Genomic DNA, 13,362 nt, shown 5'->3' on the forward strand with positions numbered 1-13,362 from the left:
TACTGTTCCGGCTGCGTTTGCACACTCCTTCACAAGATAAATTTACAAGCAGAGCGGGCCGGCCCGTGCACCGTGCCTGCTTCGGGCGACAGTGTTTCTCCTCTCCAAACGGAGTCCCTATGACTGACCGTGATCATTCAAAAGGCGCATGTCTATAGAACTTAACCTTTCTTCGTTATCACATTCCCGACTTCAGAGCGGCGCAACATTGAGATCCGCGAGCGCAGGCGGTATCAACGGGCCAGGTGCAGAAAAGGCAGATCAGGAAGGAAGCTTTCTTTGATAACTCAAGAGGCAGTGCCCTACTTTTTGAAGCTAGATCAGGGTGCCTTAGAACACGCAGCTACAAAAAAATTTAACAATGAAGAAGACGTATGTGCTGTATGTGGTAACTCCAGTGAAACAACTATATATATTATACTCGAATGTAATGGTATCCATCCGGAAGTTGATGCAGGCGCAGTCACTGTTCCTGAAGCTCTGGGGTTTAGAGATGCCAGTGGCCGGGTGAATAAACCGGCGGTAGAAGCTAGCAAAAAACGACTGGGAGATTGGTGGCTTATAAGCAGAGAAGTGACAATGTTAGTAATTTAGAAACAAAAATTTAATAAATAGAATGATGACATAGTTAACCAATCTAAAACAATAATTAAGATATAGGGAAAAAATGAGCATGATAGCTATTGATACCACCCCGTTTCAAAGGGGACGCTCCTATATTCCATCCATCCATCCATCCATCCATCCATCCATCCATGCAGGCATAATTGGGTCCCAGCGTAAAACGGATCAAACTGTGCAACGTGCATGTCACCAAGCCCAAATTATCTTTCGCTCTTGAAGACATGGAAGCTAACTTTGTGAAGCCCCATACAGTTCGTCGCGGTGATACGGCTAGTCGATAATTACGTCCTTGCAGTGATACAGTAGCATTTCGCATTCTCATCACATTCAATGGAGTCGCGCATGCGCAGTTCAAGAAAAAAGAAAACCAAAATATTTTCCGATAAAATCATGAAAAAAAAGTATCGGTAGGCAGGCTACAAAAGCAGGCGTTTTCCATCCGGAACCGCAAAAGGCGGCCTGGACGAGCAGGCGGTAAGTTGGTTGTTGCGTGTCTTGTGCTGGAGACTATCGTCATCGTTTCAGACCAGAGCAGCCGGTTATGGGCGGCATGGTTGTGTTGATACAGTTGCAAGGAAATATTCGAGCCAAGCTTTTGTTATATTGCTAGTATAAATAAATTAAATGTAATATTCGTCCGGTTAGTACTCAAGTACGACGTGCCTGATGAGTCGTTGCCTTGAAAACTGGGCTAAATAAATGCTCGTTCTGCAGCGCATAGAATGTTTCGAGAAGCATACTGTTGTTCTACAACGCGACCAGAACGCGTTTGCATACATTTGCAATGACCGTGTAGTTTGCAAACCTTTCAAACAATCGCAGGTATTCCACGTTCCTGGAACAAGCTGCGCCATGGGTACGTGGGTGTTGTTCCTGCTGATGGCATCTCAACTCATCGCACAAGGGCCTGTCGATGCCACGTTTGGCATCGGTCTGCAATGGCTACGTGGAGACAATTCGCTGTTCTCAGTCATAGTCAACACGTCCAATGCCACCACAGAGACCGCTCCTAGGCCGACTCTACAAGATGTCGCCAATGCCACGACAGAGGACTCGTTGCATGTGCAACATACCGAACTCGTTCGGAATATTCCTGCCGTTCAGGGTACCGCAAAGATTCCTGAACAGAACTCCGTGACCGCAACGATGGGAGCGGTCGACCTGCGTGCCGCGAGCACTGCAGCTTCTTGGACCGACGCTGCAAATTGGACCACGGTAGGAACTACGGAAGTGCCCCTGTCTATAGCCCCATGGCTGGTTAACGCCACCCCGATATCCCTGGACCAACTGGCCCTCGAGATCGCCAATGTGCCGGACCCAGTGCTTCAAGTGGTTGACAACGGGGATGGATCACAATCTTTCCTGGTCGTCAGTGGACCTCTGGGCAGCACTACGACAGCCGCTGACACCACCACGGTCTTTACCGAGGCTACTACGACTGCGGCACCTTCCACCACAGCCGTCCCTGGTAAGTGGGCTCGATGTGCCACTTGAAGCAAGTAGTCGCCAAATTAATAGTACTATTCAATCGGGCAGGACATCTCTGGTGGCCTAGCCACGGCACACGACAGCTTGCTTGGGCGACGGCTTTACTTATTTACTTTTAGGTGCGAAAATTTTCCGTACGTATCCGGGCCTCTGTTCCGGCTTTCGCCTTCCCTGTCGGCTCGTTAACTCTCTCTGCTGCCGCTGAATCACTGCTGCAACGTCATTATTCCTTATCTTCAAATGTTCTAGCATCCAGTATTATCCGCACATTTCCTCTCATCCTTACCTTCTCGCAGGTACGACCAGACGGGCCCGTCCCAGCACCACCTCTCGTTACCAGATCCTTCTGGACTACCTGCGCCCCTTTCTCTACGGCCGCTTCGGTTCCGGCGACACCACGTCTCCGGCAACCACAGTTGCCTTTTCTACTGCGGCCACCACTCCCTCTCCCGACACCACCACGCCATTCTACGTCGGCAGCAACTCGTCTCCTCCCGTGCCAACGGCAACTACTGTCGCCGGAAACGCCCATGACAAGGACGCGTCACTGACCGAAGCTGCAGTGACAACGGCATCGACAACCACTTCCGACGCCACTACCGAGGACGTCTCAACCACCACCCTCATTCCGGCCGAATGGAAAGGTGTTGGGATGCGGCGCCGCATCTCGTTCATCAATGGCTTTGCCGAGATGAGGGACTTCAACGACACGGTCGTACTCCCTGCGCTCCCGTCGACCACTCTCCTCCCTAACTCGACAAGGCTTCCCGCCACACCATCGGAGCCGACGACGACGTATGCGCCGACTTCCAGCACTCCACTTCAGGTCGGCACAACCGAAGTCGACTTCCGCACCCCGGTAATAGTAAAGGCCGTTACAACCCCGCGTCCCACTGATGACGACGGCGACCGCTATCCGACCACCACACCCTTTGCCCAGACCATCACAGAAACTCCGACGGCGTCCTTCCCAGCCATCTTTGACCTCTACGGGGCCAACGTCGACCCGGGGTCACCGACTCCCACGTCCTACGGCTTCCCATTCTCGAGCCAGTATCCAACCCAGCACTATGGCGACGGAGGAGACTCCGAGCCGTCATCCGCGGCGCAGGAGCCAGTCTACCGGCACTTCTACGATCCGTCGCAGCTCGTGCAAACTTTCTAGGCGCTGACGCCTTCTTAGTTCTGGCGGCCATTTTAATCCCTCTTCATCGCCTCACTTGCGCCGCCTTAAGTCATCGCCATACTTCGCGTACTAGCATGTACAGGCACGCAATAAAACTATCTGCTCCATGATGTATGTCTGTATGTGGTGCATGACCTTCCGTTCGTGGATAGCGCGACGTCTAGTGCCAAAAAACAATGATCGTGTGGGCTCCGCTTGGCAATGAAACTCTTCAAATGTGACAGCCGGATGTCGGGGTATGTGCCGCCCCTCATCCCTAAAACGTTTACCGTATAAGGCCCTAATGCGTCCTAAACTAAAATACGCAGCATCGATATGGGACCCTACGTATGTAAACCTTGCGTATTTCTTGGAACTTTCGTTCCCTTCGTTCTGTCAAATTATAACAGTTCTGAGAGCATCACAGCCATGGCATATCTTTCATTTTCACAATACCGCCGTAAAATGTACCGCCTAACACGATTCCGCAAGGTCTATCATAACGTTATGCTACATGACTTCATATCACACCCGGCATACATTTCCCATCGCTTCGACCACCGTCACAAGGTTGGAATAGAAACATGTCACACCACAGCGTTTTTTAGTCATGCCTTCTTCGGGCGTCTAATCGAACCGCCTTCCCTCCGATAGTGCAGCCATTTAAGATAAATGCTTTCACGACGCACAGGTTAACTTGGTTACTCGGGATAAATTTGATTTCATGGTGCAACTATTTTCTGCTTTATAATTGTTATGTGTCCTAATTAACCCACTTCCTTCTGTAATTCATTTGGCCCTGAGGGTAAAATACTTCCGCTGGATCCGCAGGCAACACAGGCATCAAGCTGCCCATTGGGAAAATCTGCGATATCGAAATGCACCTTTTCGAACTCTTTCTTGTCGCACGAACCCCTTTCAATGTGTGGCTTTGCTTCAGCAGTTCATGGTGTCTCACCGGCTGACCGTGTCGATGCGCTGCCACCTCGGTCGTAGCTTAAGATCAGAGGGCGAGATCAGAATCCAGAATTCCCAAATCCCGAGTTACATCTTGCCCTATAAACCACGCGGGCATATGTCCAATACATGTACCGCGTACGAAGATGAACTGCGCCGAATTAGTGGCTTGACATGTTGCACTAGGTTTAGCCACGTTAAACCCTGCAATTATTTGTATTCACTAAAATGTCCTCGGAGGTCAAAAAATCGGCTGTGGCTTAGTTTGGTTAAGCCTGGTAATTGCGAAAGCAGTAACTATGGCTACGCCTAGGTTCAGCTGGTGGTGTAGCTGGTTGTGGTGCTTGTGGTTATGCTTATGGTTATGCAGCGATTCACTAAGGCCACGGCATATGGTTCAACTATTGTTTATTGCGGGGTGCTACCTGGTTATTCTATGTGAAACTAGTAGCGAGGCAAGGAGTGCCGTGGCTGCAGCGATATACTTGGTTGTGGGTGAGGTCAAGGCAGAATGTACTACAACTGCCGCTCCGGCACCGGCTGCAACGACATTCTTTACGCCAGCAGAAATGAAAGCATCCCTGGAGACTGCGTTGGTTCCACCTGCCGCTAGGCCACCTCCTATAGTATCCAACGTTGCAACCCCGGCGGTAGCTGCGGTAGGAGCGGGAGTTAGGCCGCGGTTGGTAGCTACCGCCTCGCGAGTTGACGGCGCGAGTTGGGGGCCCTGTTTTTGCGGCAGATGGGATGACGTCACTCCGGCTTTAGCGCTCCCTCACGGAGGGAGCGGGAGTTAGGCCGCGATTGGTAGCTACCGCCTCGCAAGTTGACGGCGCGAGTTGGGGCCCCTGTTTTTGCGCAGCTGTGCTTGGCGGTGCGACAAAGGTCACGCTAAAGGTCAGTGGTAGCTGCCGCCTCGCTACGCGAAGGGCTGAAAAGTGAAAGAAAATGCATACCCTTTCATTGTAGGACATGTAGGTGCTGTGAAAAAGTTTGCTTCACGTGTACACACACTGAAACGTATACGCTTCTCGCAACGCGCAAGGATGTTTGAATTGCACCTGGAAAATTTTTTAGAAGCGTCATTGGGAAGTGATGAGTGGCTTATTCAAACAAAATGACAAACGATTTTGCTATAGTAGGATATAACGAATAAAAAGCAGCAGTTGCTAATTATAGCCATTGGTGAGCGGTGTATCACTATGCTGAACAGTGAACAATCACTTGACACTTGACTGCCCCTAACGAGCCAGATGCATGAAACTTCTTGCGTTTATATCAAGGCTTGATTGCTACTTTTTATTTAAGCAATCAGAAAAGCAGAAACATCGGAGTATTTTCTGACGCAGAGGAATTGTGTCACGGTGGTGGTTACTGCAAGACTTGAGCTGTCATTTGCATCTGCCATCGCACATTGGAGCCCCTCAGCTGCCGCCGGCAGAGATAACAGCAGTCGAAGCGAAGCAACAGCGGTATATGGGCACATATAAAATACAAAAACTGTGCAAGATATAGCGCGCCGCCCGGCCGCTCGCTAATTGCCCTAGCAGCTTGACATTGCACAGGCCGACGGCCACTGTTCGCACTTCGCCCGATAGCCTGTTACGATTCGTAGCTCACTGCACGCTGACGTGCAAACGTCAAGCACGAGAAGCACACAGGCCGGGGATGGAACACTCAGGCGCATGTAATATTCACACCTGGCGGGTCGCACATACTCAGTACAGTATGCAGTCATCTACTACATTATGCAAATGACCGTGTGCCGATATAAACTGATCGATTTATAGGAAGGGAAAGGTGCAGTAACTCTAACTTTTTTTTGTGAACACCTCAACCGCGCCGTAAGGGAAGGGAGGAAGGTGGGAGTGAAAGTAGAAAGAGAGAAAGAGGAGCCGTAGTGAAGGGCTTCGGAGTAATTTCGACCACCTGGGGATCTTTAACGTACGCTGACATTGCACAGCACACGGACGCCTCTTCGTTTCGCCTCCATCGAAACGCACGGTCATAGCAGATGTGGATCCAAGAGTCCCGCGGTGGGTTCGGTTACACGGCCACTTCAGAAATGCTGCCCAGGTTAGCAGCTCCTGCCAACGGCTTCACAGCCGGCTTCAGGTAGACATCGGCTAAATCTGTGAATGGGCGCTCTGGAGCTGCAGCACTAAAAAAAATAATTGGCAACCGATTGCGATACTCGACAATGCGAAATTGGTTGTATATCTTTCAAGGCAGCATGCACGGAGCGCCATTCCACTGTACGGAATTACATGGCGACCGCTGAACATTTTCTGCTCGAAGTACAAAACGACGCTCACCATGGTTATGTCAAGGATTCGTTATAAGATAGTCCGGGATTTACGTACATACAACCAGTGCCCTGCAGCCTGAGAGCATCTCGCGGCTCTGTGAACGCGGCATGCAGCGAAGGGGGCAAGTGCAACGACCTTTCCATTGCATCATATCCACCACAAACGTCGCTTATTGCAGCTAGTACAGCCTTTGTCAAAAGAGTAGAGCCCGGGGGGTCTGCTTCTGAGCCTTGTAGCGGCGCTGATTTATCATTTAAGGGGCTCCTTCCCATTGGAGAGTGTAGGACAAAAAAAATGGTCTGGCTTAGCTTATGGTTAAACCTAGGATGCGAAGCATACTAGCCTAAAAAATTAAACATTACCTGGCTATACCTGGTGAGCCTTTCATAGACAAGACATTACTTGGCTATACCTGGTTAGCCATTTCATAGACAAGAACAACTCATAGGTTACTCTGCTTCTTCCTTTATTTTTCTCAAACCAATAAATACACCGTCTAGCTGCATACTGTGCACGTCGCTTGGCAAGCCGTACTTCTCGTTCTTCTCCCGTTTCCGTGGCTGTTTGTAACTTGCGCTTTGCGGTCTAGCGAGCCGCCCTCTCCCTGGCCGACATCTCGCTGCACAACTGACTCAACGAGTGCGTCGCCTTTAATACAATTGCGTGACGTCAGTGTCTCCTAGCGGTAGGAGCGGGAGTTGAGCCGCCGGCGGAGGCTGCGCGTCCGCAAGCGAGCGCACGAGTTGAGCCCCAGCTTTCACAGCTGTTGTGACGTCATATCACGTGGTGCGCCGATGTAGGTCAAGTGGTAGCTACGCGGCCGCGCACGGCGCAGCAAGGAAGAGCTCGGTTGTGCGGCTAGTATGCTTCGCATAAAATCTTCTTACCATCAAGAGATTCGGAACACTGGAAATGCATTACAAGCCGAACGAAGGGGCTCAGAGGCAGACCTCCTGGGCTCTACACTTTTGACAAAGACTGTACGTGGCGTACCCGTATGTCCCTGAGCCACGTGCAGCCGACACGCACGAGAAGGTTATCAATTTCTTGCTTCAAAATTTATTTCTAAATCCGTCAGACATGGGGCCGGGACCAGAATTAACAAGTGCATTTATTTTCGGTTTGGCTTGTGGGGTTTAACGTCCCAAAGCGACTCAGGCTATGAGAGACGCCGTAGTAGAGGACTCCGGAAATTTCGACCACCTGAGGTTCTTTAACGTGTACTGACATCGCACAGCACACGGGCGCCTTGCTCTTCGCCTCCACCGAAAAGCGGCCGCCAAGGCCGGGATTCGATCCCGTATCCTTGGGAACAGTAGTCGAGAGCCGTAACCACTGCGCCACCCCGGCGGGGCCAAATTAATTTTCATACAAGAATCACGCAAGCTTGACATGACCATTAACCGACCGCATAGGTTGGGCGCAGTATACTCTGCTCATACAAAGCAGGGTACCGGAAAAGCGTCCGTGTGCTATGCGATGTTAGGGCATGTTAAAGGTTCCCAGATGGTCCAAATTACTCGTAGCCCTTCGTTACGGCGCCTCTTCCTCTCTTTCCGCTACATCTTCCACCTTCCTCCCTTCCCTTACAGCGCGGTTCAGATGTGCACAGAGCAAGTGTGACAGATACAGCGCCTTCCCTTTTCTGTAAACTAATTATTATTAAACTCCTCAATGGCCACATTGTGCCCTCAGCTCATTAGAGTGCATACATCCTACTGTGCGTTCCGCGAAAGAGCATGAGAGAATTCAGACTATTTCAAGTTTCTCCGCTACTGCACTCCCACTCCACTTTGGACAAACTGCAAAAGTTTTCATTTTTTTTTTGTCATCACCTTGACCTTTCCGAAACTCGCTCTCTTCGTTTATATTGAATGTTTGTAGCATTTTATTCGAAATACTAGTATTTTATCACATATAACTTCCACTGATTATCAATTGAAGTCACTTTTGCTGCTTTTATTTCTTTACTGTATTTCACTATACTTCTAGCTTGTGTTTTGAGAGCGTTAGCTATCACGTTTCTCGATTTCTTGGGGTCTGCTGCCACCACCCTTCGGCGTGAAATTTTCTGTGAGGAATTCAAGATGGCGGCCCCCATGGTAAATCGATAAAGGAACTCGATTTAATAACGTCATTAGTATATCAAATTAGTGATTGATTGGTAACGTCCATGATATGTCCAAGACAGCAGGCCATAAATCGATGACGTCACCAATAAATTCAAGATGGCTGCCCCCGTAGTAAATCAATAGCAACCCCACAGTCATTGCACTAGCGCTAGCTACCAACCCAAATGCTATTGTACTACAGACTGCCAAAATTCGTGCAGGAATATTACCAGAGGATTAATCCATCAATCATATCTGACACTATTAGCAAAACACCCTCCTAATCGGGCCTCAATCATATGGTTTCCGGGCACGGAACACACGGGAGCCCGAGTTCTCTTACACCGGGATACCCCCTTAGCCGACGAGGAAAAAAAGAGCATATTACATAGATCATATTACACAGCCCATAATCACCTTTGCTGAACACCTGCAGGCCTACAGACAGACCAGACAGACATACCCCACACGTCACAAAACTCTAGACAAGGCGGAAGAGCACACCCTCCGCCGTTTTCGCTTGTTTCCTCGAGTGACGCATGGCGGTTTAATGACAATTGAATACGCTGGATTTAAGGCAACCGAAAACCCATCCGAAAACGGCAAGGAATTTCCCAGCTCCTTTGAATGCAAAATATACCTCTTGTTCATAACAGTGGATTCCTCCCACACAGCAGACGACAGCATAAGTTTTGTTGTCGAAGGCTACAGCGTGCTTGGAGTTCATCACCAGCCTAGCTAGAATCAAAGCACGGCAGATGCCTCTGCCATATCCCTCCCAGTGACCCGGTCCTGTGGCAGCTGCATCCATATATTCTACCTCATCCACCTTTCTCTCGCCCTCTGACGTGCTTCGCTTGAATACAATATGCCACCCTCAGCGACCATCCGCTATGTTGCCTTTGTATTACATGCCCTACCCACCTGATTTCGAATACATGCAATGTCACTAACTCGTTTTTTTTTTTTTTTCAGGCTCATTCGATCTACACGCTTCATGTCAAAGTTACATCTACCGTTTTACGTTCCATCGCTCTCCGAGTGGTTTTCAATTTAGATTGAACCCTTTTCATTAGCCTCCACGTTTCAGCGTCATAGGCGAGCACTGGTAAGATACAGCTGCTATATACTTTCCTCTTGAAGGATACCAGTAAGCTGCTAATCATGGTCTGACAGAACTTGTTAAATGCGCTCCATGACAATCTGATGACAACCGTTTCCTTCCGTGGTCCCTTGCCACTTCCAGCACTTCGCTGCCTATCGTAAACCATTGTTCCGAATCATACTTTGCAATTAGTCACCTAAGTTACTTGCAATGCAAACTTCCGTGCGCGAACCGTGTAATATCTGGATTATTCTACATCAAACCTAATCCCTAGCTGCTCCCAAGCTAGGTCACCAGGCTTGGTTGGAGCCGAAATAATTCGCTACCAGACGCTTCCTCTATCGTACCCGATGAAATGATTATAGTCGCACTGTGATCAATGCAAACAGCTTTGTGCTTTCTTTTTTCGCACTGCTGTTACTAATGTTGACCTTGTGAAAAAAATACACAAATCTTTCAACCGCGAAAACCGAAACTATAAGCTGCATAATCCCCTGAAAAAACATAAGAACTGCGAAGCAGGCAGCGAGGAGACTGGAGTGAGAACGAACACCAGCGACAGTGCAGCCTGTCATCGTTCAGAGTTCCATAGTTTCGACGAAGTCTGGCCGGTATCGACGAACCGCCGATACAAACGTTCCACTCGAGGCCCGCTTGAGATGGGAAAAGTTATCGGTGTGTTTTATGCGGGTCCCGATAGACAGAATTAACGCGATAATTACAGACTGCCATGTCGAATGACTATTTAAGTGCTGAGCACCGTAACAAATCGGCAGACTCGACCTGGAATTGCCAGCGGCTGATTAAATAATGAAAGATATTAATGCATGGCCGCATGGGCTTCTGCAAGTTTATTTGTGTGTAACATATATCTTTGTCGTGTCGTGTCACCGTCACTAGCTTTCGCGCTGAGCAAACGTGGGAAAGGAATACGAGGTTTAACACCCGTAAACTGCGCCCGGGTTGTGAGAGACACCGCAGCGGACGGTTCCAGATGCGCTCTCAGGAGAACGCCTCAAGCCACTGAGCGACGTGCAGCAGTGTAGATTACATCGCACAGCAGGCACTGATGGGAGAACCAAAGACCAAAGGAAATGAGCGAGTTTGATGTAAAGAAATTCTCTTACCAGCAATGTTTGCCTCTTGCGGTCACTGAGGAGCAGAAAACTAGAGCGGGAAAGGCGGGAAGAGGAGCGGCGTTTGAACCGTTTGAACGTCGGCATATCCAGCAACGGTTGCCGCTGGTCGCAGCCGTTGCCAAAGCCCTAGCCAATGGCGGAGGCAACGCGTCGCCATGGTTACGACCGTGGCGCAGCACACGCAGTCGCGCGATATGCCGCCGTTTCGTTCAGCTCAAAGGTTCCCCGAACTTCATTTACAATGCAACAGTTAGATGTGAAACGAGCAAAGAAAGGCACAGCCACCAGAAAATCATCGAATTATCAGAGATCCTGCGCTGACGCTTCGCTTCCGAGTTCTGATGCGCTGCAGCTCGATAGAAAAGTCAATCGTGTGGTTAAGTTCTCAAATCAAATTTCTAATCGCTCTGGGAGTCTTGTGAAAGCGACGCGCTTTACCCGATGTTCATATAGGAAGCTTGCATGCAGTGATGCATGCTGGGCAATCCGCCATGATGATGTCGCTGGCAGCAGACGGCGGGCAGCGCAACCAGGCTGAATCAACGTTACTATGCGTTGGGCTGAATAAGAATTGAGCAAGTGCCTTGTCGTTTTCGACGGTCCACCGAGCAAACACGCGGCTTTTCCTGCGCTGCCCTTACGTGCGTGCAATTGTCGGCAGATTCCTGAGGAACGCACGCGTCAACGCTGTGCCTGAAAAATCGGGCGCGCTATGAAGAAATGCAAAGCCGTGCGACACGGACCTGTTGAAGCTACGCGCGAACGACTTACCGCACTATGCGTCTGCACCTGGCCGCCCGTCGACATCGCCGACATTCATGATTTCTAGCTCTGGCGAGCAGTTTTATGCGAAGCATATTGCTAGAGGTAAACCACAGCCCTTCGTGACGGTTACACGCCGAGCAAAGAATGTGGAATGCTAGTCACACCACGTGATACGCTGACGTCACGACAGAGGAGAGACGGGGGTCCAGCTCGCGCCGTCGGCTGCGGTTGCACGCCGTGCGGACCACGTGGAATGCTACGTCACACCACGTGATACGCTAACGTCACGACAGAGGAGAGACGGGGGTCCAGCTCGCGCCGTCGGCTGCGGTTGCACGCCGTGCGGACCACGTGGTATGGTGACGTCACACCACGTGATACACTGACGTCACGACAGAGGAGAGACGGGGGTCCAGCTCGCGCCGTCGGCTGCGGTTGCACGCCGTTGCACGCCGTGCGGACCACTTGGTATGGCGACTGGCTGAGATCGTGTTGATTCCTTTAGCACGTCGGTGTTCTAAGAGCTTTTGCTTTGCGTACATATTCGCGTAGTGGCAATCGAGTGTCGTTGGCCTGGGGGACGACATGTTTGTTGTGCGTGTCGGTAACACAGATTAGAGATGAACGAGTCATGCGATTACCTAGTTTTATGCGATGGGAAAACATTGTGCATTCCAAGTTTAAACCGTGTAAAAGCACGTGTAACCAAGGAAAGAAAAGTTTAGCCAAGTGTAACCATGGAAAACCGAGCTCAGCAATCAATATGCTTCGCATCTGACCAGGCTTAACCAAGCTAAGCCTCAGCCATTTTTTGATACTTGCCCTGATTGGCGTCGATCTCGCGTGTGTTGGCCCATGCGAGCCATTCGCGTCGGCGTAGCTAGAGGGATCCTTTGCGTTCTCGAATTCGTGCAGACGTATTTTTGGAATTGTGAAAAAACGCAGTCGGCCTGTCTGGTCGCGCCAGCATCATCTGCGACCACGTAGACGAGGCTAGTGTGGCAGTGCAGTGCTGCGTCGTCTGCTGTCAACAACATCATGGCGGATTACCCAGCATGCATCGCTTCATGCAAGCGCTCTATACCGCTCGAGGCTTAGAAGTGGGAGGGTGGTAAAGATAGGAGGAAACGGTCGGCGCTTAACAGAGCTGCAGCGACAGTTTTCAGTATATTTAAACAATATTACAGATGCTGAAATATGCGGAATATGCAGCATCACTTAAACGAACAAAAGAATGCAAAGTATGCATCCCGAGAATATTGACAGTTGCACTACAAATCTCAAAACGGAGCTAAAGCACAAGTTCACATTAAGCAAATAACTAATATCTCGCTGTCCTTAGACTGGCATTTTTGAAGATAAGGATTCAGTTTGGTTTGCAGCAATAGAATGAACAATAGAATTGTTTGCTTTTTTTTTAATAAAGTTTGCCAGGAAAGCCTGTCCATCTAGATGATTTTGCGCTGGTAATGTAATAGCACTGTGGTACTTAATGGCTTTTGCAATGACATCTTTTTATTGAAGAGCAAGAAAACTTCTTACACTTTGGCTTTTGCTTGCTGACAAATACAATTCTGCACAATTTTGTTCAAAAATTTATAATCTGTGCACCATGTAATCGGAACTGTCAATGTTCAAGCACTTCCATAAGCAAGCCCAAAGATAAATGTGTCTAACTGAAATTATTATTTATTAAGCA

General features: G+C 49.5%; 1 protein-coding gene across 1 annotated transcript; it reads left to right on the forward strand.

The window, feature by feature from the left end:
- The first annotated feature begins 1,053 nt into the window (after positions 1 to 1,053).
- Positions 1,054 to 3,408, forward strand: LOC146189725 (uncharacterized). The gene is made up of 3 exons (XM_084604490.1): positions 1,054 to 1,098; positions 1,447 to 2,092; positions 2,409 to 3,408. Exons 2-3 carry the CDS (start codon positions 1,477 to 1,479, stop codon positions 3,275 to 3,277), a joined length of 1,485 nt encoding a protein of 494 aa, XP_084460616.1. The 5' UTR covers positions 1,054 to 1,098; positions 1,447 to 1,476; the 3' UTR covers positions 3,278 to 3,408.
- Positions 3,409 to 13,362: the final 9,954 nt, after the last annotated feature.

This window comes from Amblyomma maculatum, chromosome 5, assembly GCF_055883805.1.
Source record: "Amblyomma maculatum isolate TAMU_Amacu chromosome 5, ASM5588380v1, whole genome shotgun sequence".
Classification (NCBI taxonomy): domain Eukaryota; kingdom Metazoa; phylum Arthropoda; class Arachnida; order Ixodida; family Ixodidae; genus Amblyomma; species Amblyomma maculatum.

What these genes read in the sequence shown, in the direction of transcription:
- LOC146189725 (XM_084604490.1), top strand. Translation starts at nt 1,477, where the DNA reads ATGGGTACGTGGGTGTTGTTCCTGCTGATGGCATCTCAACTCATCGCA. An exon ending in TTCCACCACAGCCGTCCCTG is followed by an intron (nt 2,093 to 2,408) that starts GTAAGTGGGCTC and finishes ACCTTCTCGCAG; the next exon opens with GTACGACCAGACGGGCCCGT.